Here is a 24,042-nt window from a genome sequence, read left to right as displayed (position 1 = left end):
GATTAGTTCAATCTCTAGAGCTATAGGAAAGCAACATTTTAACAGCTAGGATAGGGTGTGATCTGCATGCATGATTTTTGTGGACAAAATAAACACAAAGCTCTAAAGTGTGATGTCCTCGGTATCCAAAATTCCAAATGAAGAACAACTGAAAATGGTGCGTGCTACTCTTACTTAAACTGTAGACCTGTAGTGGCTGTAGAACCCATACCCATCCATATTCAGCATTTGCTCTAAAATCTTATGATGGCATCATTTTAGTCATCCTGCGATGTGCGCTTATAAAAGCAAACATGTTAGATATCCATACCACTCATTATCTCCAAAACATTTCTAGAGTAGTATAAGAGAAAACAATTACGCATGCCTTTACTTGTTTCAGACTGAGAAATGTCCTTTTCATGGTGTAGAGAAGTAGATGGGAAAACACCACACACCCTAATTAGGGAGGGTGACCTCTCTATATATGGCCAATATAGCTTGGAGTACAAGGAATACATCAAGTGTACAAGGAAAGGATAAATACATCCTAATATACACAAATACCTAATACCTGCCCGCAGTCGAAGTGGGAGGATCACAGACGCACAGACTGGACCTAAACTCAGTAAACAAAGGAGTTGGCAGGTCCTTCATTATTATATCCACGAACTGGTGAGAGAACGACACATGGAGGACTCAGACCTCACCTAAGGCCACCTTCTCATGAACAAGTGAATATCAATCTCGATGTGCTTCATGCGCCGATGATGCACCGGGTTGGCTATCATGTAGACAGCACTCACGTTGTCACAATAGACAACAGTGGCCAAAGCAAGTGAGACATGAAGCTCCTGAAGAAGTTGATGCAGCCAGCAACATTCTGCCAAGCATGAGCCACAACTCGGTACTCCACCTCAGCATTGGAACGAGACACCGTGGTCTGACGCTTGGAGGACCAAGACACCAGATTGTCGCTGAGGTAGACGTAGAAGCTGGAGGTGGAGCGTCTAGAGTCCGGGCAGCCAGCCCAATCGACGTCAGAGTAGGCAGTTAGAGACTGAACAGGGCCGGTGCCGATGTGAAGCCCGGAGGAGAGCGTGCCCTTCACATAGCACATGATGCACTTGATCAGGGCCATGTGGGGCTCGCGCGGGTCATGCATGAAGAGGCACACCTACTGAACCGCATACGCCAAGTCAGGTTGAGTCAGAGTGAGGTATTGAAGAGTCCGGCAAGACTCTGATACTCAGAGCTGTCCTAGAGCTTGGCGCTATCATGTGCTGAAAGCTTGGCATGAGTGCCAACAGGAGTCACTGTAGAGTGACACTCAGCCATGCCAGCACGCTGAAGTAGATCTAGGGCGTCCTGTCGCTGAGACAGGAATAGGCCTTGGGAGGAACACGTGACGGAGATGCTGAGGAAGCGATGTAGGTCACCAAGATCCGTCATGGCGGACTCGGAGTCAAGACACCCCATGATGTGCCAAAGAAGAGTCAAGGATGAGGCGGTAGGGACGATGTTGTCGATGTAGAGCAGCAGGTAGGCAATGCTCGGCCCCTCAGGTGTCAGAGATGGAGGCAACGAAGCTGAGCTGGCGAAGGAAGGAGGCGAACCGCTAGTACCACGCCCTCAGGGCCTGCTTTAGTCCATACAAGGACTTCTGCAGGAGACAGACATGATCAGGGGCGGCGGGGTTGACGAAGCTGGGAGGCTGCTGGCAGTAGACAGTCTCTGCGAGGTGTCCATGAAGAAACGCATTCTTCACGTCCAGCTGGTGGATTGGCTAGGCATGAGAAGTGGCGATGCTGAGGATGGTCTGTATCGTCTCCAGTTTGATGACCGTACTGAAGGTCTCGTCGTAAGGGACCCATAGGCATGGAACTTATGCCGGAAGATCCGCTTGCCCGACATGATATTGGCACCAGGCGGCCGCGGGACGAGGCGCCAGGTATCATTGTCGATGAGGGCCTGTAACTCATCGACCATGGCGGCACGCCAGTTGGCGTTAGCCAGAGCACTGCGATAGTTCACTGGAATCAGAGAGGGCGGAGAAGAAGTCGAGGCTGTCATGTCGTGGTAATGGCACAGCTAGATTGCCCTAGTCACAGATCGAGTGACATGGCGCGGAGGGACAGGTGGCGACAAGGAGGACGCGGGCGCTGTGGGCACAGGGGGAGGACCATGGGCGCTCGCCCGACTTGTCGGATCGCTCGCCGGTGCGGTCAAGGTGATCGGGGCCGCACCCGCACGTGACGCAGTCGCGGTCGGAGCAGTCGGGAGTGCTGCGGTCGTGGTTGGGGCTGCACTCGTGTGTGGCGCGGTCGCGGTCGGAACAATTAGGGGTGCGACCTGCGCGCCACAATCACGGTCGGAAGCATTGCAGTCGTGGCTGGAGTAGTCGGGAGTGCGGTGGAGAGCGGCGACACACCCACAGACGGAGCGGGGTACACGATCGGCCCGTGGAACAGGATGGCGGGGTCATCGTTGGTGAGTTCCTGCAAAATAACTGGTGAGGGCCGCGACTGCTCAACGTCTGATGACGGAGCGACCGAGGTGGAAGCAGGAACATCAGAGAGGCTCGTCAAAAGGAAGTCGAGCTGCGATGGGTGAGTAGGATGGGAGGAGAAGGGAAAGACGGACTCATTGAAGACAACATGGCGAGAGATGATGACTCGACGAGTGGACAAGTCAAGGTAGTGGTACCCCTTGCGAGATGAGGGATAACCAAGGAAGACACAGGCTGCGGAGCGAGGAGCAAGCTTGTGGCGTGCCATGGCTGAAAGGTTGGGGTAGCAAAGACAACCGAAGACATGCAAGTGAGAGTATTCGGGAGGCTGGGAAGAGAGGAGGCGGTAGGGGATGTCATTCTAAATGGCAAAACAGGAGCACCGGTTCAGAAGATAGGTGGCGGTGGCGAGCGCCTTGGCCCAGTATGGGGCGGCCATGGAGGTGTGAATGAGCAATGTGCGAGTCATGTTTTTAAGGGTCCGTAGGACACACTCGGCTTTCCCATTTTGGAGAGAAGTGTAGGGACACGAGAGGTGCAAGTGGATACCCCGAGAAGTCAAAAAAGATGTGAGAGTCTTATTGACAAACTCGGTCCTGTTGTTAGCTTTGACGCTTCAAACAGGAAGACTAAACTGTGTGTGAGCATAGGCGCAAAAATCAGTGATGTGTGAGGCGACTTCAGACTTGTGAACTAAAGGAAACGTCCAACAAAAATGCGAGAAGTCGTCCAAAATGACTAGGTAGTAGCGATAACTAGAGATGCTAGCTACGGGAGAAGTCCAAACATCACAGTGAACTAACTCAAAAGGAGCAAAATTGTGAGAGCTAGAATGTGAGAAAGGTAACTGCACATGTTTCCCTAACTGACATGAATGACATAGAGTATGACTATCTTTATTACAAGCAATGGATGAAGTTGTCTAAGTGTGGCGATGGCGGCAAGACCAGGATGACCAAGACGAAGATGCCACAAGCTGGAGGAGATGGCGAGGCTGGCATGGGGCACTGCAAAGCTAGTTGCTGGAGGCATGGTGTAAAAATCGTCAGCGCTATTGCAGCGAAGAATCATGCGTCTGGTCGAAAAATCCTTGACAGAAAAACCAAAAACATCAAACTCTATGGTGCAGTTATTGTTCTTAGTAAACTGACGAACATAAATCAGATTACGAATCAGAGAGGGAACAACAAGGACATTGTTAAGACGAAAATGAGAGGTGGGGGTGGTAAAGGTGGAGTTGCCACGGCACGTGACAGGAAGGGTGTGACCATTACTGACAGTAATGGAGGATTGAGAGGGAGGGAGTCGGGAAAGAAGAATACCTTCCGAGGATGACATGTGGCTGGATGCACTTGAGTCAACCACCCAACCGTCGTTCTACAGTGCCATCTGGTTTAGGGCAGCAACCAGACCCGCCTGGTCCTAGGTTGACGCCTGAGTGGGCGCCTGAACAGGGGCGTGGGCCTGTGGAGGGGGGTCGAGGAGACCAGGGGCACCGGCGCGCCAGCTCCCACCGCCCGACGGATGCTGACCGCCAGACTGCTGGAAGCCCAAGGCGCCGTAGGAGCCAGCCCCTGGACTGAAGCAGAATCACAGGTCGGTGGGCCGTGGGGGCTCGCCGTCCGCTGCCCTTCTTTTGCCACTTCTTCTTGCTGCCACCACCGCTACTACTGTTGCCGCCGCTGCCAGTCTGGACAAAACCAGACGGCGGACGACACCCGCCCGTATAGTCGGAGGACGAAGACAAGGAGGAGGTCCCGACCAGAAGGGCGGTGGAGTTGGAGATCTTCTCCTCATTAGCGAGGCGAAGTTCCTTCAGGGCGAGCATGTCCCATGCTTCAGTGAAGGACGGGAAGCCGGCGGTGGAGTTGGCGATGTCGTCACTGGTGTTGGAGAAGCGCGGGTTGAGGCCGCGGAGGAGGTTCAAGACAAGCTGGGAGTCCTGAACGGGATAGCCGACGTCGCGGAGGGCGTCGGCAAGGGTCTTCATGCGGCTGCAGTACTCAACGATGGAGGAGTTGCCCTGTGTCATGGAGTGGAAGTCGTGGCTGAGAAAGATCGCCCGGGACTGCTTGTTGACGCAAAAGAGACCCTCGATGGCGAGCCAAAGATCCCAAGCGGTCTGATCATCATCGGTCATGGTGAGGTCGAGCATGGAGTCGTCGATGGAGCTAAAGAACCAGGAGCGGACACAGCAATCCGCTTGATCCCAGTTGGGGTCTTGGGGACGGGGCGCCACCGTACCATCGATGTGCGACTTGAGACCGAACTTGCCGCACATGGACTTGAAAAAGGACGCCCATCTGGAGTAGGCATTGGACTTCATCCTCAGCGTCACGGGGACATGAGACTTGACGGAGATGGTGGCGTAGGGGTGGACGGCGGGAGGCAGCATCGGGTACACGATGAAGCCACCACCGCAGTTGCCGGGCGCGTCGCCAGCAGGAGGAGCTTGGGGTGCACCGCTAGAGGAGCCGCCGGTGCCAGGTGGTGGCACAGATGCATCGGCGTTGGCAGCAGGGGGCAGTCCAGGAGACGGCACAGGATTAGCAGCAGGAGCGGTGGTGTCTCCGGACATAGAGGAGTCGGCGGAGGACATTGCGCACGACCGGGGGGGCGGTCGGGAAACCGGTCAGGGGGGGAGCCGGTCGGGGAGGTGCAGCGGAGGGTAGGTGGCGGCGGCGTAGCAGGGGGGCGCCGCCTAGGGTTGCATGGAGCAGGGGGAAGGCGCAGGGAGAGGAGGCCCACGATCTAATCTCGTAATACCATGTAGAGAAATAGATGGGAAAACACCACACACCCTAATTAGGGGGGGTGACCTCTATATATATGGCCAATATGGCTTGGAGTACAAGGAATACATCAAGTGTGCAAGGAAAGGATAAATACATCATAATATGCACATATACATCATAATACATGGACTTTTGATCTGTGTTTCTTGATGGCAAGCTCATTTCTGATCTGCTCATCTCTCACTATAGCTCTATTATTTCTTGAGTTTTGGTGTGTATTGGTGTGTAGGTGTTGTTGCTACTAGTGTTCTTGTGCCCAACTCTTGTTACAGGTGAAGAAAGCTACAAGTTCAAATCTTAAACAACCTGGTGATGATGTAACTTTTCAAGGTAGAAGTGAAGTTGTAATGGCGAGAGGCGCAAGAACGGGAAATAAAGCATAGGTTTTAGTTGTTATTGAAAAAATTTAGAAATAATTGTATGATATTGTGGCTTTGTCTATGTTTCTTTATCAAGGCAATGTCTTGTTGACAGTACTTTAATTAATGTACTAGTTGGTTCTTGAATGAATTACTCAGTTTCTTTTTGGTGAAGCAAAGAATTGATTGCCAATGCAATATCATGGATAATTTATTTAGGCATTATTAAAATATTCAATTAATATACTAGTTGGTTCTTGAATGAATTACTCAGTTTTTTCTTGGTGAAGTAAAGAATTGATTGCCAATGAAATATCATGGATAATTTATTTTGGCATTATTAAACTATTCAAAAATAAAATGATATATTGAATTTATAAATGCAAATAAAAGAATCGTTATATATTAGTACACACGAAAATAGATGTATCTATAAATCGTCTCTACATTTCTTAATGCATAATGTGGTGTTACTATAAAACGTGTCTATATCCGTACACGCGTAATAAAAATGTATCTACGTGACACACGCAATTTGGTGTTACTATGAAACGTGTCACCCGCCACGTCAACAGCCAAATCACGTGCCACATCACCCACCACAACATCCGCCACGTCACCCGCCACATCATCCGCCATGTCACCTGCCACATCATCTGCCACGTCACCTGTCACGCTCTACTAAGGGGGCGTTTGGGAGCACTCCACTCCACAAAAAATTGCTCCACTCCACCAACTCCAAAAATTTCGTAGCCAAACGCGTCTAGCTTCAGCAACTCCGGCTCTAGGAAAAAGGTGGAGCAGGGGGGTAGATCCACGTTTTTTTGGAGTACCTCAAGAGGTGCTCCAACAACCCCCTTTATAGACCTCCTCGTGGAGTTGGTGGGTATTTACCCACCATTGCCACTCGTTACACAGGTTACCGGTTCGCGAAACAAAAAAAAAGACTCTCGTCGCGCCGTGCCGCCCCTGCCTTCCACCGCGCCGCTGCCGCCCCGCCTGCCCGCCGCGCCGCCCGCCTGGCCACCACCCCTCACGCCGCCCCAGCCTGCCGCCCGTCCCCTGCCGCGCCAGCCGCCCGCCGTGCGCCCGCCCCTGCCGCGTCGCCCACCGCACGCCCGCCCTGCCGCGCCGCCCGCCCCTGCCGCGCCGCCCACCTCTTCTCGCCCTGCTCGTGGCCTTCCATTCCCTACTAGCAAAGGAGAAGAGAGGGAGAACAGAGGGAGAACTAAAGAGACTGACAAGTGGGACCCATTCACATGGGTATAATGGACTTTACACAGCAAGATCTTCTATTTCCGGAGCTGGATCTGTGCATTTTGCCAAACATGTGGACAGCTCTGGTATTTTTCTGGAGTTGGTGGAGTGGAGCTCAAAAATTTGGAGTGGAGTGCTCCCAAACACCCCTTAAATCGTCTCTATACTAATTACTACGCAATAAGACATCGCTATAAAACGCGTCTAAATTGTATCTATATTTATTAATACGAAATGAAGCGTTACTATACTACGTTACTAACCACTAGAGACATTTTATACATGTGTGTACAAAATTGTATCAATATTTTTAGATATGCATCTAACGTGTTTATAAAATGTCTCTTTCTTTTATAGCAACGCTTAAAGGATTCATCTCTACGAGATCTGACGCGGTACGTACGAAGATGCCTCTAACACGCTTTATGAAAGCGTGCCTACATTGCTATAGAGACGAAATAAATTGTGTCTACCTATAAATCTGACGCAGCTAAGGACGGTTTTCTAGTAGCCGCGAGTCTATCCCTGTCTCTGATCTACGATCCATCGACTCCCCTGTTGCGGGTGCCACCACATACCGCTGGCGAACAAAGCTTTCACGTGCTCCATGCTGCGTCTTATCATATCACTTATCTGCGGGGGTCGTTCTCTTGACAGCCCAGTTAGCCACCCACCACCGCTTAGAATCCACACGAAATGATAGCCGAAGCAAAGAACGCGAAATGACCAGAAAAACGATCACGGATAAGCTCGATCGTACGGAACGATCCAACGCAAGCCACAAAAATCTCGCCACTCGCCGGGGAGTGAAAAGATTCACCTGTCACGCTGCCAGTTTTGGTACAACACTGGCCCCGGAAAGCCGAAGTAACCTTCAAGCTACAAGAACACTCGTAGTCGTGGTGCCAGAAGTCTAGAAGCAGCAGGACCGTTTTGTTCCCAACCCAGCTCGCAGCCACACACGGCCGCCGGCCTCCCTCGTCGCTGCCGCTCGACCCCCACCACCAACACGCGAGCCGCGGCCACACACCTGTCCGTCTGCCCCCCGCGCGTCGGCACGGCGCTCGGGCCCGAGCCAAAACAGGCGCCCCACGTCCCCGAACACCGGCGCGCGTCTCGGCCCAGCCAAATCAGCTGCGTTTCTCCACGCCCGCCGCCCCCCGCGCGGACACGAACCCGCCCGCCCCGACCCAAACCAGCAGATTTCCCGACGCGTCCAGCCAAAATGCGAGCCAAATCGCTGTAATCCGGGGCCAAGTTCACGCGCCGCTCCCCGTCATCCCTGCGGCCGCGAGCCCGCCCACGCCCAGCCCTATCCGGTGAACGCCGAGGCCGAGTGTCCCCTCATCGGCTATAACCCGCGCGCGCGGCCACTTCGGCTCCTCTTGCTATCCCTCCACTCCCTCTTATCTGCTCCGCCCTCCTCCCCTCCCCCCCACCACCACCATGGCCACAGCCACTGCGGCCTCCGCCTCCACCTCACTCCTCGCGCCGGCGGCCAGCACGGCGCCGGCAGCGCCCAACGCGCTGCTGTTCCCCTCCTCCGTGCCGTCGCTGCGCGCGTACCCGCGGCTGCTCCTCGCGTTCCGCCGCCCCGCGGCCGCCGCCGTCGCCGACCCGCAGGGGGCCGTGCTCGAGGAGGAGGTGGAGGCCGACCAGGGAGGGCGGTACGACGACGACGACGGGTACGAGGGGGGCCGCGGCCCCGCGTTCACGCCACCCACGCGGCCGCGCACCGGCAAGGCCGCCCTGCCGCTCAAGCGCGACCGCGTATGCACCCCCTCTCTCGTGTATATGATTCCTATCGTTTGCGTGATTTTGTACGGTCGGGTGACGCCGCGCTGGTTTTGGGGGTGCGCAGACGAGGTCGAAGAGGTTCCTCGAGATACAGAAGCTCAGGGAGAGCAAGAAGGAGTACGACGTGCCCACCGCCATCTCGCTGATGAAGCAGATGGCTAGCGCGAAATTCAAGGAGTCGGCGGAGGCGCACTTCCGCATGAACCTCGACCCCAAGTACAATGATCAGCAGCTCCGTGCAACGGTATCGTTTCTTGTTTTCTCTTGTTCTGTTCTGTTTGAGAGTGTCCTATTGTGTTCGTTGATCTGGATTCTGTGTTGGTCTTGGTGAGGACAGGTGAATTTGCCCAAGGGAACAGGCCAAACGGTGAAGATTGCAGTTCTCACACAAGGTGGGTGCTGATTGGAAATGTTGTTGTTAGTGGCTCATATGTGTGATTGTGCTGTTTGCCGATATATTGCTCCTCATGGGTGGATATTGGTTTAATTGGAAACATGATTGCCTTTATTTCTGCGTACTATTGTGTACTGATATTAAGGACTAAGCTATTAGATCACATCAATTTGTGGGATAAAACTAGTTGTTTTTGAGGACCTGTTAGAAGAATATTTCAATCCATGTAATATTTTCATGATGTCTCTTCATATTCAAAAGAAGTCAGCTGGAAATATATGTGGCTTTGGTGCTATATTTTGTGCTGGCCATGGAGCATATCCTTGTTGAATGACTGAAACATGTCTTCCACACTCCTTCGTGTCACATACTCATGCTTTTCTTGATATGATCATAATGCTGGAGGTACCTAAGTAGCTCGAATAATTGTTACCATTATGCATTAGTAATTGTTTCTTGCCCTTACAGGTGAGAAGATAGATGAAGCTAGAGCTGCAGGAGCTGATATAGTTGGTGGAGATGAGTTGATCGAACAAATAAAAGGAGGATTTATGGAGTTTGACAAATTGATTGCATCACCTGATATGATGCCTAAGGTATGAAATATGGAAGTAGAACTAGCTGTGGCATTCATGATTGAAATATTTGCTTGCTTGGTGAAGATGATCTATCACGTTGCAATTTCATCAATCATTTAGCTGAGGTTTGACCAAATAGTTATCATGGCCTGTCACTAGTATAAAATTTTACATTATGAATATTTCCAGGAAGAATACACTGAACCATTGTTTGATTGTTTGGCCAGACACCCTTTTTGTACCTTTTCTGTTATTTTTCCCTATCCTTGAAAAGGTTCTGCTTTTATTTCAGTTTCATATTGGAGGCAGTCGCAAAAAATTTCAAATGAATATTTAGTTGCGACTACTATAGGCCTTGATGTCTTGCTGTGTAAACTGTTAAAATCATTGTTTTGTTCAGCTAAAATAGATTAGCTATAACAATCTAACTTTCGACTACAGGAATACATATTGAGATGCTTCGTTGTTTGAAAGCTAGGCCTAAAATAAACGTTCAAATCTTTGTATATGTTTGTCACAGTATTCACCATGCTCATTGAATCTTCCAGTGTGGGCTTTGCTTTAAATAATTATCAAGCTGAGTTATTTCTATTACTTTTCAGGTTGCTGGCTTGGGTAAGATTCTAGGACCAAGAGGACTGATGCCTAACCCCAAAGCTGGCACTGTTTCTCCGAACATTACTCAGGTATTGAGGAAGTCAAAGATTGTTTTCCCCTGACTTTTCATCAATATTGCTTGTAAATCATTTGTGCCTTTATTACTTGGTCTGGGCACTGTGACAAGATTGAAAAGTTCATGGCATTGTAGTACTTAGCCGCACTTCTAGAACATGTGCTACCTTTGTCGGTTGTATTTACTTTCCTGTATTTTGATAATTGAAGGCTCAGGAATGGTATTATCTTGAACATGTGCTGCTTGTTTAATCGTGCCTAGCAAAAGTTAAGAAAGCTGAAAAGGTTGTATTTACTGATCAAATTGGAGGAAATTAGACGAGAGATGTTTGAGTATATGGAGCACTGTTGGTTTATGGTAGTAGACTGGTGATAATATTAATTAATTCCTGACTCCACAGATCCGCTCAGTAACGGCAACACAAAATACACTGACAATAATAATTAGCAAAAAAGTAGTGAGGCAGTTGATTGAGTGATCGGCTATGACTTCAAATCTGGACCAGTGTTCACTGTTCAGTTTATTTCAGAAGCAAGGCTCAAAGTACCAAAAAATCGAAAGGACTACGACTATGTATGTTGTTATCCATTTGGAAAATGGGATGTGTTACATATTGAGTTTGTCTAGTGTTTCTGTGTCCATCCTTGCAGAGACTATAAGTGCTTCAGCAATTGATGCAGTACTGGACACATCTGACCTTGATGCATATCCCTCCCTCTAATTGTAATCAAATAGTGTCTGGAATTCTGGGTTGGCCAAATGGTATTGTTATGACTACAATAATAGATCTTCCAAAAAAAAATGGAATTTAAAGTAGGGTCCAGATGACCTTTAGGTTGACTATTATTTAATCTTTGAATCATGTACCATGTAAAATTGAAGCATTTTAATCCCATGCTTGTATCGATACTTGCCATTGGAGATGAATGAAGTAGATAATGCTAATTGTGCGAATCTTTCCAGGCTATCGAAGAGTTCAAGAAGGGTAAAGTCGAATACAGAGTTGACAAAACAGGAATTGTCCATATTCCCTTCGGCAAGGTTGACTTCCCTGAAGAAGATCTTATCACAAACTTCATGGCTGTTGTTGTAAGATCTCTGTTCCTATAAACATTTATCTCTGCTCATGTTATTGAGAATCTTTGTTGACATACATCTTGCCATCCCCATTGACAGCGCTCTGTTGAGAGGAACAAGCCATCTGGTGCTAAGGGTATATACTGGAAAACGGCATACTTGTGCTCATCTATGGGACCTTCAATCAAGCTAAACATAAAAGAAATGCTTGACTATGGCACAGATTCATCTAACTAGATGTCACCACAGGCACCAGTTAAGTCATCTGGCATTTGCGACCACTTCCACGGATTTAATCCGTCCCTTGCTGATGAGCACAGAAACAATGTTTTGGGGTGTGTGTGTGTGGGGGGGGGGGGGGGGGGGGGGGGGGGGGTGCGGTATGATGGCAGGGAGGTGCTTAGGTACAGTTTTTTTCAGTTTAACGGGCACCCATCATCAGAGCAGTTAAACTATGCCCAGATTGACAAAGAGGTGATCTCATTGATCATGTATTTATGAGCAAATCATGCATGGATTCATAGATGTCTTTCTTTGAGATGTTTGTTGTAATCTTTCAATATCTTTGTCAATAGTCATCCTTGATCTCAACAGTTCCTTCTTACCTATCACTTGCATCTTATTATTACTAATTTTGGAGCCTCCATTTTATCCTTAGGAGACATACTAGAAAGAGGGAATTGTTTTAAACATACAACCAACAATTTTGTAGACTGACAACTGTACCTGCTTCTGTAATTATGAAAAATAATACAAACGATGTTGGACCGCAGACAGGAGAAAACGTCACAACTTGCAAGATAACGATCTATGTGCTTGCTGCCTTCAGGAATGTGAAACGATCTCCCACCTGCTTTTGGGTTGCTCTTTCAGCAGAGAGACGGTTCTTGCTGGTTGCTGCTACCAAGGGCTGGCTGGAACTCGCTGACACCGGACGGCCGGGACTTCTGGCTTGCTGACTAGTGGCTTCGGGTCAGAAAATTGGTTGCCACACAGTTCAGACAGGCGCTCGATTCTTTGATAGTCCTCACCTGGTGGATGATTTGGAAAGAACCAACAATAGAACCTTCAGCAACCAATCTATGACTGCTGCACAGCTAGTCGCTCTGATAGTTGATAAGGGTGCCACCTGATACCAGGCAGGTACCGTCACTTGTCGGAAATCCTACAGCTTCCAAACTCTAGTGCGGTCGCAAATTATGTAACTTGCTCCTCCCTTGTCGTTTTACCTTTTCTAGGTTGATAAATATTATTATGCATCTAGACATATACTTTATCTAAGTGCATAGTAAATGCACCTAGAAAAACTAAAACGACCTACAATTTAGAACGGATGAGTAAAATAATACTGTGTAACTCGATTGTGTACTGAGCCATCCCTTTGCATGGTTCAATTTAGGCTGTAATTTCTTCTCCTCTTAGTGAAAAACGTGCTCCTTTGCATGGTTCAATTTAGGCTGTAATTTCTTCTCCTCTTAGTGAAAAACGTGCTAAGGCATGGTCGCGAAAAACATAATATAAAGGAATGTTATAATTATGTATCTAAATTATCCATATATGCTATTAATTATTTATTAAAAATAATATTAATACTATAAATTTGCATCTAAATTCTCCATAGTTTGCCATTCTGAAAAATAATCAAAGTACCCATATATATACTTCTAAATTACTTCTACCATTATTAAATATATGAGAAAATTAAAGTATATATGCATTGCATGCCACCATGGAGATCATGCATACATGTACGTAGAGCAATAAGCATATTGGTTGCCTTTTGACAACCGCGAAGATGTTTCATACCAATGCTGATAACAATCCAATATAATTTATATTAATATTTCATGCCAAAAGCATTATGTAAGTTGCTACTCGAATACAATTATCGCTTGACTAAAACATTACCATATCTCTCTAGATAGGTTAGTTCCACGCACTCCAAATGCTTAGAGAAATATGTAACTGCACTTAACATTTAGTTCTACAAAAGAAAGAAAATTGACACCTCGAGCTGAGATTACTGTTGTTGAGCCTTCCCGCTCACCCGCGCAAGTCGCTCGTGCTGTCTCTCTTGCTAAGAAACTAAAAGCATCCACAAAACTGTGTCTTTATTGCATGTCATGTGGCGGTAAATACTTACTAAAAAGTTAAACTAATGCGTCCAGGATACATTTTTTTCTTGCGAATATGCGTCCAGGATACATGAACAAAAATAGTAAAACAAAAAGGTCACTTGATATCATGTGCAGGTACTGGAAACTTGGAAAATAAGGAAGAAAGCCTTTTCTTAGTGACCACGTGTACATAAGAAATGAGAGCATCGATACCATTTTTTAGGTAATGGAAAAACTCCCGGCTTCATATATACCTCTCAAAGGAGAGGCATCAAACCACCGATATTGCAAGCACACTCAAAGTTTAACACACATTGTGTTTAACATTATTGTCCAATTCGTAAAAAAGAAAGACCATCCATAGGGCGCGAAGAAATGCATAGCTCTAGACTCCAGAAGTTGGTATATCTTGACAAATCATAATATCCGGTCATCAATGTGCTGCAACAGAACCTAGAACCGTAGCCAGCCTGCAAAAAAAGTTTTTGGTCTGCAATCATTTATTATGAGCCAAATTGCCCAACAAATAGTTGCAGCTCCTATCAAAAAAATTAAATTGTGCTCCTCCCCCAGCTTAGACCGGCTACTAAAAAGATGTTATGTGCTTTCAAATGGAGGTATACCTAACACAATGTGAATTATAAGACATAGAAATTTTGCATAATGACACTCATAAAATAGGTGAGGGATAGTTTCTGGCTTGCTACAGAAGCAACAAGTTTTACTACCATTCATAGAAATTTTGCATAATGACACTCATAAAATAGGTGAGGGATAGTTTCTAGCTTGTTACAGAAGTAACAAGTTTTACTACCATTCCAATTCCTTCTAGCTAAGTTGTCTTTTGCTAGTATCACTCCTACCACATAAAATTTTTTATTTTGAGAGGAATCTTCATATGCCAAATTTCTTGTGTAGCTTTCATCCCTTTATTGACTAGGTGCCTATACATTCAATTTACTGTGAAAGCTCCATTTTTCTGTAAGCTCCATACAAAACCCATCCCCTCATTTAGATTACTATGGGCAAGTTGTGTAACAAGGCTATACCACTCAGCTAACTTGTCCCCAACTATAGCTCTTCGAAAGGAGACATTGAGTGGTTTCCAACTAAGTACCTCCACCATAGTTGCATTTTTTCCGTACTATGTGCTTACAGCTTTTGGGTATCTAACCATTTATTTTCCCAAAATCTGATTTGGTTGCCGTTAACTAGCTTAAACCTTTCTAGATTGAGGAATTCATCTTTTTTCCCATTAGACTTGACAAAAAATGTGAATCTTGTTTTTGTACATCTAAATCTTGAATCCCTATCCCCCCGTTCTTTTGGTTGATGTAGCATGTTCCATCTGACCAATCTATATTTCTTTTTGTGTTGATCATTATGCCAAAAGAACCACAACCTATAATATTTAATTTTTTTAGGCCTCCCCTCCCCTCGGGACTAAAAAAAAGAAAGCATAAACATAGGCAGACTAGAGAGAATTGAGTTTATCAAGACTAAATATCCCTCCATGGATAGGAGTTTTCTTTTCCACCCGCTTAATTTTTTCTATTCTATCTTCTATCACCTTCCAATCTTTGTTTGAAAATTTTATATAATGCATTGGTATCCCCAAATAACGAAAAGGGTAAGAACCTATTTTACAACCAAAAAGTTGTGAATATTGAGTTTCACAGTTTCTTGCATCCCTAAAGCAGAAAATTTCACTTTTATGAAATTTAATTTTAAGACTTGATAGTTGTTCAAAGGCATAAAAGAGAAGCTTCATATTTTTTGCTTGTTCAGTATCATGGTTCATTAAAATAACTGTTTCATCTGTATATTGGAGAATTGACAAACCAATCTGTACATTGGAGAATTGACAAACCACCATCGATTAAATTTGGTACTACCCCTTTCACCTAACCATCCTCTTTAGCTCTAGCCACGATGATTGCCAACATATCAACAGTGATGTTGAAAATTATTGGAGATAAAGGATCACCCTGCCTAAGTCCCTTCTTTGTTTGGAAGTATGATCCTGGTTGATCGTTCACCTTTATCCCCACATTGCCCCCTCGTACAAACGATTTAACCCACTCGCACCACTTTGGGGCAAAACCCTTCATTCTAAGTGACCGCAATAAAAATTCCCATTTAACTTTGTCATTAGCTCTTTTCAAAGTCTATCTTAAAAAGCACACCATTTTGTTTTTTTTTTGTGTGAACTCATGTATTGTTTTATGGAGAATCACGACCCCTTCCATGCATAATGTTCCTTCCAGGCAACAATGCTGTTTGAGTGGGTTTAATGACTCACAGCTCTGTTAGTGGCTACTTTAGTAAAAATTTTGAAGCTAACATTCAACAAACATATAGGTCTATATTATTGAATTTGCTTTGCGCCACTACTTTTAGGTAGTAGGATAATTGTTCCAAAGTTGAGAGAGTGAAGGGGCAGCGTGCCCCTATGGAATTTCTCAAATAGAGTCATCAAGTCTTCCTTTATCACAGTCTAAAAAACTTGATAAAACACTAGTGGAAAGCCATCTAGATCGGGAGCAGTGTTACTTTTTATTTGAAAAATAACCTCTTTTATCCCATTTTCAGAAAAAGATGCTACTTGAAGATCATGTTCACGTGGTGAAACTTGAGGATATCGTCACGGAGCGCCTTATTGACACAAAGTTGTTATCCGGTAGCCCAAACATCTTATAATATTTGGTGATAAGAGTGTCTTTTTTTTCTTTTCTTTATATACCACTAATACTTTTTTGCCCATCACCTCGAATATTATCGCAAACATCTAATTTTCCCGTGCCACTTCTCTAAAGGTGTGTTTCCTTGTTGCGCACTTTTCCAGATATCTCGCACCATGTCAAAAAAGCCATCATGTAACGACTAAACCAGTTTAAATTTAAATTGTGGTTGGCTGTTTGCTGACTCAGCTTCATCCGTGTTCATAAAACAACAGAGTGTTGTCGGATATGTCTCTAGTTAGTGCTTGAACTGCGGTGTTGAACAGGAGTTATTGATGCTCTAATTTGCTAGTTAAAATTACGATCGATGAGTGAAGAATGAAAGCTACTCGTTCCATCTCAAATTGTAGGTTGTTTTAGCGTGCATAGTTTTTCTATGCATTAGATGTAGTAGTACATGATAATATTTATAATTTTAAAATAACTTATTATTTGAAATGGAGGAAATATATTCCGATTTCCCTCCATCGAAGAGAGGCAGGCAGGCAGGCCACCAACACCAATCTATCGAAGAAACGGTCTCGCGCGGTTCCTCCCTCCGTCCTCCCCGGTGGCAGTCACGGTCAACCCCAACAACCACGGGCCTTCTGGCTTCGAGTCCACGCCCCCTCCCCAACGAAAACCCCACCGCGCACGGCCGCCGCTCACCACTTCACTCCCACCCCGCCCACGGCCGCCGCTCACCACGCGCCATGGCGTTCCCTTCCCCCACCTCCCTCTCCTCCTCCGGCTACCCCGCCCCAATCCACCTCCGCCTCCAGCCCCTCCCCAGCATCCCGCCGCTCCTCCCCTTCCGGCGCACCCTGCCGCTCCTCCTCCCCTCGCTCCGCCTCGCCCGGCCCCACCTCCTTCCCCTCCCGGTCGCCTCCTCTGGCAGCGGCAGCATCGGCGGCGGCGGCGATGACGAACTACCCTCTGGCGGCGGCGGCGATGACGAACTACCCTCTGGCGACGGCGGCAGCGGCGAAGGAGGAGACGAGGGCGACGGCGGCAGCGGCGGAGGAGGAGACGAGGGCGACGGCGGCAGCGGCGGCGGAGGAGACGAGGGCGACGGCGGCAGCGCGGACGGGTCCGGGGACGGCGACGACGCCTCTGGCAACAGGAGGGAGGCCCTGTTCGTGCTGGCGCAGCTGGGGCGGAAGCTCGAGAGCCTACCGGCCGACCTCGCCGCCGCCGTGGAGGGCGGCCGCGTGACCGGCGATATCGTGCGCCGGTACGTGGACCTCGAGGCGTCGCCCTTATCCAGGTGGCTGCTGCAGTTCGGCGGCTTCAAGGAGCGCCTACTCGCTGATGACCTCTTCCTCACCAAGGTCGGCATAGAGTGCGGCATCGGCGTCTTCACCAAGGTCTGCGGGAATTTCCCAGTTATTTTTTTTGTTTCGGTTAATTGTTTCTTTTCTGTGGTTTGTGATTCAGATCATCAGATGTGGTTTGGTTCGATGGGGTTTGGCTGACTGTAGGTGTCAAGCCTTTTGTGATCTGGGCTTTAGATGCCAGGCCAATTTTAGGCTCATATTCGTTTAGGGACTCGGGGCTGGGATCCGATGGGTGGTGCGTGTCCAATTCTGGCATTGCTCCATCTCAGTCAAAATGACGGGTGCTTGGGCCTGCTTGTTTTGGAGTTTAGAAATGGGCTGGAATATATCATATGCGGCCAAATGCCTTTTGTTCTTTTAATTCATGGGGAATAATATAATTGGAATCTTGATACTTTTTCCCCATAAAAGCAAAATCAAATGTCACTTTATTAACACAAAAGGGAGAATAAAAGTAGCATCTTTCACTTGCTTTAGTGTTATGTGTACCACACGCCATTGCCAATATGCAGTAGTGGTCCACTGTTGGCTTTATATGTGGTCGTCCTATCTGCCAGATGCAAATCCAGTTGCAACAGGATGGAAACCTTGGGGCACACAAATTTTTGGTAGATACATGGTTGGAGAATATACATCAACTGTTCAAACCAGAAAAAGTGCATGCAGGTGTATGCTTGGGTTAACAGCATTGTTATACTCGAATAAAACAAGTATGAGTATATAACAGGTACAGGTTGCTATATGACACCTTTTGCCTCAACCACCTGCACTCCAATTTTTTCTTCACTTTCTTCTTCCTAGCGAGCATTGAGAGGAGGGAAACAAAATTTGACCTCAGTTACACGATGATTTTAGAGAAGATTTGTGCAGGAGGTGAAACTAATTTGTGTGCAATGGCAGGGGGCGGTTAAATAAAGGGAAATATAGGGAAGGCACACCAATGCTGCCAACTCCATTGTTTTAAGTAGTTGGGAACACCATTATGTTTCTATTTGACGCCCATATGCTACATCTTTCTAATCCTATTATTCTTTTTAGCAGTATGCCTGAATGCTTCTTTTGTGCCCCCACTTTTCTTAACTTTCATTTAGATGTTTTTGTGTTTAGTTTGCAAGTTACATATAATTTGACAGAACTCCTTTAATTTGCTAGAGTGCTGCAGAGTATGAGAAAAGGAAGGAGAACTTTGTCAAAGAGCTTGACTTTGTGCTTGCAAATGTGGTATGCTTCTATAAGTCCTTTTTGCTTTTGCCGTTATACTCAGCTAGGCATGTTCCTTCAATACTGTAAAACCAGGCATAGGATAGAGACTTCCCAGCAGCAGTGTCGACCTGCATTGCAGACGGTATGCAGGCTGATGTGCATGGTCATTGGCAGGAGGAAGCGGAATGTCTTGAGTATTATCATTAAAGATAAAGACTAGAAACAATTAAATAATAAGAAAATATAATTTATTTGATACTAAATAAATAAGCATAAGATGTTAACACCTAAATGTTGGATTTCTTGATGCGTTCACTGTATGTGCCCTATAAGAGCTATGGCCAAAAAGGATATAGTTTGGAAGTTCTGAAATAGCAGTAATAATGGCAGTGAATTGCCTTTGTTTTTTCATACTTGGTTATAGTAACATCTAAATTGGTTTTGCTACGTCAACTGTAAAAGCGATATCAATTACAATTAATCTCTTACAAGTTTATTTTTCTTTACCCCTTGCCCAAATATTGTTTCAAAGAACTTCCCAACTTCTGCCTTTTCAGTTGAAGGTTAATCAGTGTGGAGAACCATAGTTATTGGCAATTCAAGAAATTTTCAGCCTTTCATCCCTGCTAACTCAAATATCTTTGTTGTTAATGATAGTTCTTTATTGATTGATTGGTTTCTATTTACAGAGCTTTTAATCTGTAGTTCCAAATACTTTCCAGATCATGGCAATAGTTGCAGATTTCATGCTTGCATGGCTTCCTGCTCCAACCGTGTCTTTGCGGCCACCACTAGCGATGAATTCTGGAGCCATTTCTAAATTCTTCTACAACTGCCCAGATAATGCCTTCCAGGTATCCTGATCTTTACCTCCCATTTAATTGGATCAAGTTCCTTAGGTTCATTCCCTCCCCTTTCCTGTGATATATTGTATACATTAAAATTTTGCTTTTTTTTGGTTTAAACTTGAATATGAAGATTGGCAACTTTCTGCTGTAGGTTGCTTTGGCTGGGAGATCATACACACTTTTGCAGAGAGCGGGAGCTATTGTGGTAAAGTTGAATTTATTTGTTTTGTTATGTTGCTCACAATCAATTTGAATTTGAGTAGCTTTAATGGTCTTTTATTACGAACTGACAATTTGGCTTGTTTCAGAGGAATGGTGCAAAACTTTTTGCAGTGGGAACTAGTGCCTCTCTGGTAAGTTTGTCAGGATGCGGATGTACTTTTTTCTCACAAACACTAGCAGTCTATTTTGACTTACTCTTAAATGGCAACAGTAGAGCCATTGTTTCCTTTCTAAACTTCTTCGTGCTAAGCAGGAAATAATAGCTAAAAAATGTTATGCAGGGTACTAATTCAGGAAATGCTTGAACCATTTTTACCTTTTTAATGTAAGCATGTATGTTATGGATTGTAATTGAGAACTGGAAAACCTTGAGCCCTGGAGTTTACGAACCTAATTATTTTATTAACTTTTATGCGTCTGTGAAAAAAATATATAGTTTAGTATCTGTGTATACTCTGACGTCCAAGCTAAAAGTATCAGATATTTTGATTAATGGTAAAACTGATGACCAATGTACCTTCCAGTCAGAGCGTCTTTTGTTCTTTTAAGTAAATCATCAGGTCAAGGTGGTAAATTGATATACTATTTAGTTTTTGTTCATATAACAGAAATAATTGTCTAGTCAATGTCAAGGCAAGTTTTCAAGACTTTGCAAGCTTACAGATGTGTCCTCATTTTTTTCCCCCTCAGATCGGCACTACTGCGACCAATGCACTGATAAAAGCAAGGCAGGCTGTCAGCTCGGATTCTGCCGGTGAAGTCAAGGAAGCCAAGAATATTCCAATTGTAGAAACTAGTATTGCGTATGGCGTGTACATGTCAATTTCTAGTAACCTCAGGTAACAATCATCATCTCAAACAATTTCCCTGTTGATATTTAATTTGTGCCAATTGTTAATTATTCCCATGGATGAACTTCTCAGTGATTATTTTATGTTTAATTCCTCTATTTAGAGTGACTGCCTCATTCCAATCGAGACGTTAGGAAGCTATGAATATATGATGCATTAGGACTTTAGGAGTCCAGGACATGCAAACATGCATATTTTTGGGGATCAAAATGGTAGAATGTTGTTCTAGGATTATTGAAACTTTTTACATGCTCCAACCGATATTGTGTGAAACTGAAAGATTTCCTCAAGGGCATAAAATCCTGAATTGACTGCTGCTGATGGAAAGGGCTAATGCAAATGTCTGACTGCTCTTTGTTCTTTGTTGGATATTTTGTTCATTCCTGATTTTTTATTTTAGATCATTGCAAGCTACTGTACAATTCATAATATGCTCTTTGATATTTGAATTTAAGTATGACAGCAAATGTTTGTACACTTCTGGTTGTATGCGTACGAGTCCTTGTCATTGCGTTGTTGTTATTGTGAAGTGCCAAATGCTAATTGCATATTGTCCACCGAAATGAAAAGATTGCTAACTGTCAACTCCTTACAGTAGATGGCATAATAATCATCCATAAACATATTGATAGTCTATTTGGTGCTTATTGTTTTGTTCTTGAACATGTTTCAACAGGTACCAGATTGTGGCTGGAGTGATTGAACAACGACTGCTCGAGCCACTACTGCACCGCCACAAACTAGCATTGACCGCAATGAGTTTTGCAGTTCGGACAGGGAACACATTTTTGGGTTCTTGTCTGTGAGTATTCTCTACCCTAAGGAGGCTGTCACCGCTGTCTGTTTTGATCAGTTCACTTACTGATTATACTTCTCTTTGCAGGTGGGTGGACTATGCCAGGTTAATAGGCATACAGTAGGCCTAAGTAGAGATAAAATTGGTTGGTCATGACGTGCTATTCTCTACAACTACGTGTCGCTGCTCGTCGGTCCGCCGCGAACCGCTCCTCCGCTTGCCCGCTTTGCTTTTCTTTTTTTTTTCCCGGCTCCGTACCGCACGCGCGCCGCGCCGAACGGTTCCGCCGTGAGCATGCCTACCTAGCTCGTGCATGCACGTGGGCAGCAGCCTGCAAGCGCAGCACCGCTTGTCGCTCTGTGCATGGTGGCCCATAAAGCCCACCGAAGAGGATCAGGTGACCCTTTCTTCTTTTGTTTCCTTTTCCATTTTTTCTTTGCAAATCACTGTGTTCGGCTGTATACTCATAAGACATATACTCGCACATGAAATATGTGCAAGACTAATGTCAAAAAACATTAATTTTTGGTGTATCAATAAATGGTCTTTCATATTTGAATTGGTTTCCAACAGATGTCGACATGTTTCCTGGCCCAATTGTTTCATTTCGCCTTTCCCGACCAGCTCTTATTATGTTTATTGGTAAATATACAGAACCAAAGGAGGGGGTTAAATTTTTTTCCCAAACACTTTCATCCTTAACCTCGCATGCAGAAACCCATAGACACGTATCTCTAGGGAAAAAAATGTATTCTCCAATATTGCATTTAGTGCAATTAACCCCTTAACTAAACCTAAACCGGTGAATTTATTCTCCCCATATTAGTTTAACAATGGTTAAGTATCATATAACAACAGTTTAACAACAGTTTTAGTCATGTAATCATCTTGCTAATCATTGCTTAGCCACGTCTTAGGTTGAGTCAATCGCTATAACAGATCGGTTCTGTTAATTTTTTCGTAAAAATATTTTATGGGTAGCCATTTTGGCATCAAATTGCTAAGCAGTGATTGGTCAGACGATTATGTGGCATAAATCGTCATTAAATGACACTAAACCATTATTAAATTAGGGGATGATTAGTGCACCAATATAATTAGTTAAGAGATTGATTTGCACCAATTAAAATATAAGGGATGAATGTTACACTTTTGCAATAAGTACGGGATCTGTAATTTTTATTTTTTATAATTTTTGTGTCATACTGTTATTTATACATCATCCATACAATTTTACGTACATGAATGCACGTATTGCGTACGTATAATTTAATAAATGATTGATGAGTCGATTCTTTTTTTTTTAACTATGAGGAGTTGATTCTTTGACGCTATCATTTAACTAAATCACTCCTACACGTATAATTATGACCCCGTTGTAACGCGCGGGCACTCATCTAGTACCACTAGAACTTTAGACACGGCCGGATTGGGCCAGTTTTTTTCCCACTAGTCACCCGTGCGGCAATGCATGGGATATGGTCATGCATCGGGGAACAACACTGTGTCACCTTTAATCTGTCACATTGAATCGTGAAGAAACTAATAGTCTAGCAATTTTGCAAGATCGAATCAGTAAACTGAAAGTTTCATCAAGCTAATAAATACATGCACATACAGAGGTTCGAGGAGCTATGGATGTAGTAGTCATCAACTGAAGCAAATCAGGTTTATATATATAAGTAACGTGAAAGTGAAATGAGAATGAAACTAAATGCAACAACGATAAGTGTACCATTTGGTTTTCCTATATGGTTAACAATAAAAGAGGTAAATTAAAGTCAGATTTTGCATATGCTACGACATTAATTCAAACCATGATAGACTAAAAAACAGCATATGCATGGTCGGACCAGGGGAAAAGCACAAAAATTATCACAAAATTATGGCCGCATCAACGTAGTACTCTAAGAAGTTAAGCACAATGAAATGATTTAGGAGCAATCTCCAAGCTGACTGTTGTATAGAAATGGAGGTCATCCAGATCAAGTTAGAACACTTCTGAACATAGCTTTTTTCATTTTCTAGCATTGCCTTTGCCCAACTCTTCATCATGCGTTGTAGCTTGGTGTCACATTCCGGTGTCAAGTCCACAAAATTCAGTAATGCTATACCAGAAGCCTATTCCTGCATTGAACTCAAAAAGTTCAGTTATACAGAGATGCTGCACCTAACAAACTAATCATGGAGGTTTTGGCGAGCGTATCGTCTCTCCGTAGAAGTTTAAGTCCTTTTTAAGTGAATGGTTGCGTTTAAGAAAATTATCACTCAGAGTTGTATGAGGTTCTGAACAACACTGTACAGTATAAGAAGTTAGGTGCAACTATTTGTGAGATATAATATAGGAAAGCTACAGGCACCACCTAGGGAAATTTGTACAATTAAGCTTACACATTTTGGAGTAAGAATTAGTTTGCAAGCTGGAAGCTCCTGCTGGCTGCTGCATAATCTTCGCATCGGTTTGTACAGGACAAACTAATCATGGTGAGCAGGTGGAGCAAATTGATATCCACCCCTTCCCCCCTGTCAA

The 24,042-nt window shown here is 45.0% G+C and overlaps 2 protein-coding genes across 2 annotated transcripts; both read left to right on the top strand.

Annotated features, from left to right (window-relative positions):
• The first annotated feature begins 8,330 nt into the window (after positions 1-8,330).
• LOC117850037 (large ribosomal subunit protein uL1c) lies at positions 8,331-12,009 on the top strand. The gene is made up of 7 exons (XM_034731815.2): positions 8,331-8,669; positions 8,761-8,940; positions 9,034-9,088; positions 9,559-9,686; positions 10,271-10,354; positions 11,305-11,430; positions 11,518-12,009. Exons 1-7 carry the CDS (start codon positions 8,346-8,348, stop codon positions 11,653-11,655), a joined length of 1,035 nt encoding a protein of 344 aa, XP_034587706.1. The 5' UTR covers positions 8,331-8,345; the 3' UTR covers positions 11,656-12,009.
• Positions 12,010-16,834: 4,825 nt separating this feature from the next.
• Positions 16,835-22,071, top strand: LOC117850785 (protein RETICULATA-RELATED 4, chloroplastic). Its single transcript, XM_034732652.2, has 8 exons — positions 16,835-17,622; positions 18,745-18,813; positions 19,518-19,649; positions 19,795-19,848; positions 19,952-19,996; positions 20,556-20,704; positions 21,393-21,518; positions 21,600-22,071. Exons 1-8 carry the CDS (start codon positions 16,969-16,971, stop codon positions 21,634-21,636), a joined length of 1,266 nt encoding a protein of 421 aa, XP_034588543.1. The 5' UTR covers positions 16,835-16,968; the 3' UTR covers positions 21,637-22,071.
• The last annotated feature ends 1,971 nt before the right edge of the window (positions 22,072-24,042 follow it).

Source organism: Setaria viridis, chromosome 3 (assembly GCF_005286985.2).
Source record: "Setaria viridis chromosome 3, Setaria_viridis_v4.0, whole genome shotgun sequence".
Lineage (NCBI taxonomy): Eukaryota > Viridiplantae > Streptophyta > Magnoliopsida > Poales > Poaceae > Setaria > Setaria viridis.
This window is presented reverse-complemented; position numbering and strand designations above follow the sequence as displayed.

What these genes read in the sequence shown, in the direction of transcription:
- LOC117850037 (XM_034731815.2), top strand. Translation starts at nt 8,346, where the DNA reads ATGGCCACAGCCACTGCGGCCTCCGCCTCCACCTCACTCCTCGCGCCG. An exon ending in TGCCGCTCAAGCGCGACCGC is followed by an intron (nt 8,670 to 8,760) that starts GTATGCACCCCC and finishes GGGGGTGCGCAG; the next exon opens with ACGAGGTCGAAGAGGTTCCT. An exon ending in CACCTGATATGATGCCTAAG is followed by an intron (nt 9,687 to 10,270) that starts GTATGAAATATG and finishes ATTACTTTTCAG; the next exon opens with GTTGCTGGCTTGGGTAAGAT.
- LOC117850785 (XM_034732652.2), top strand. Translation starts at nt 16,969, where the DNA reads ATGGCGTTCCCTTCCCCCACCTCCCTCTCCTCCTCCGGCTACCCCGCC. An exon ending in ACTTTGTGCTTGCAAATGTG is followed by an intron (nt 18,814 to 19,517) that starts GTATGCTTCTAT and finishes AATACTTTCCAG; the next exon opens with ATCATGGCAATAGTTGCAGA. An exon ending in ACATTTTTGGGTTCTTGTCT is followed by an intron (nt 21,519 to 21,599) that starts GTGAGTATTCTC and finishes TTCTCTTTGCAG; the next exon opens with GTGGGTGGACTATGCCAGGT.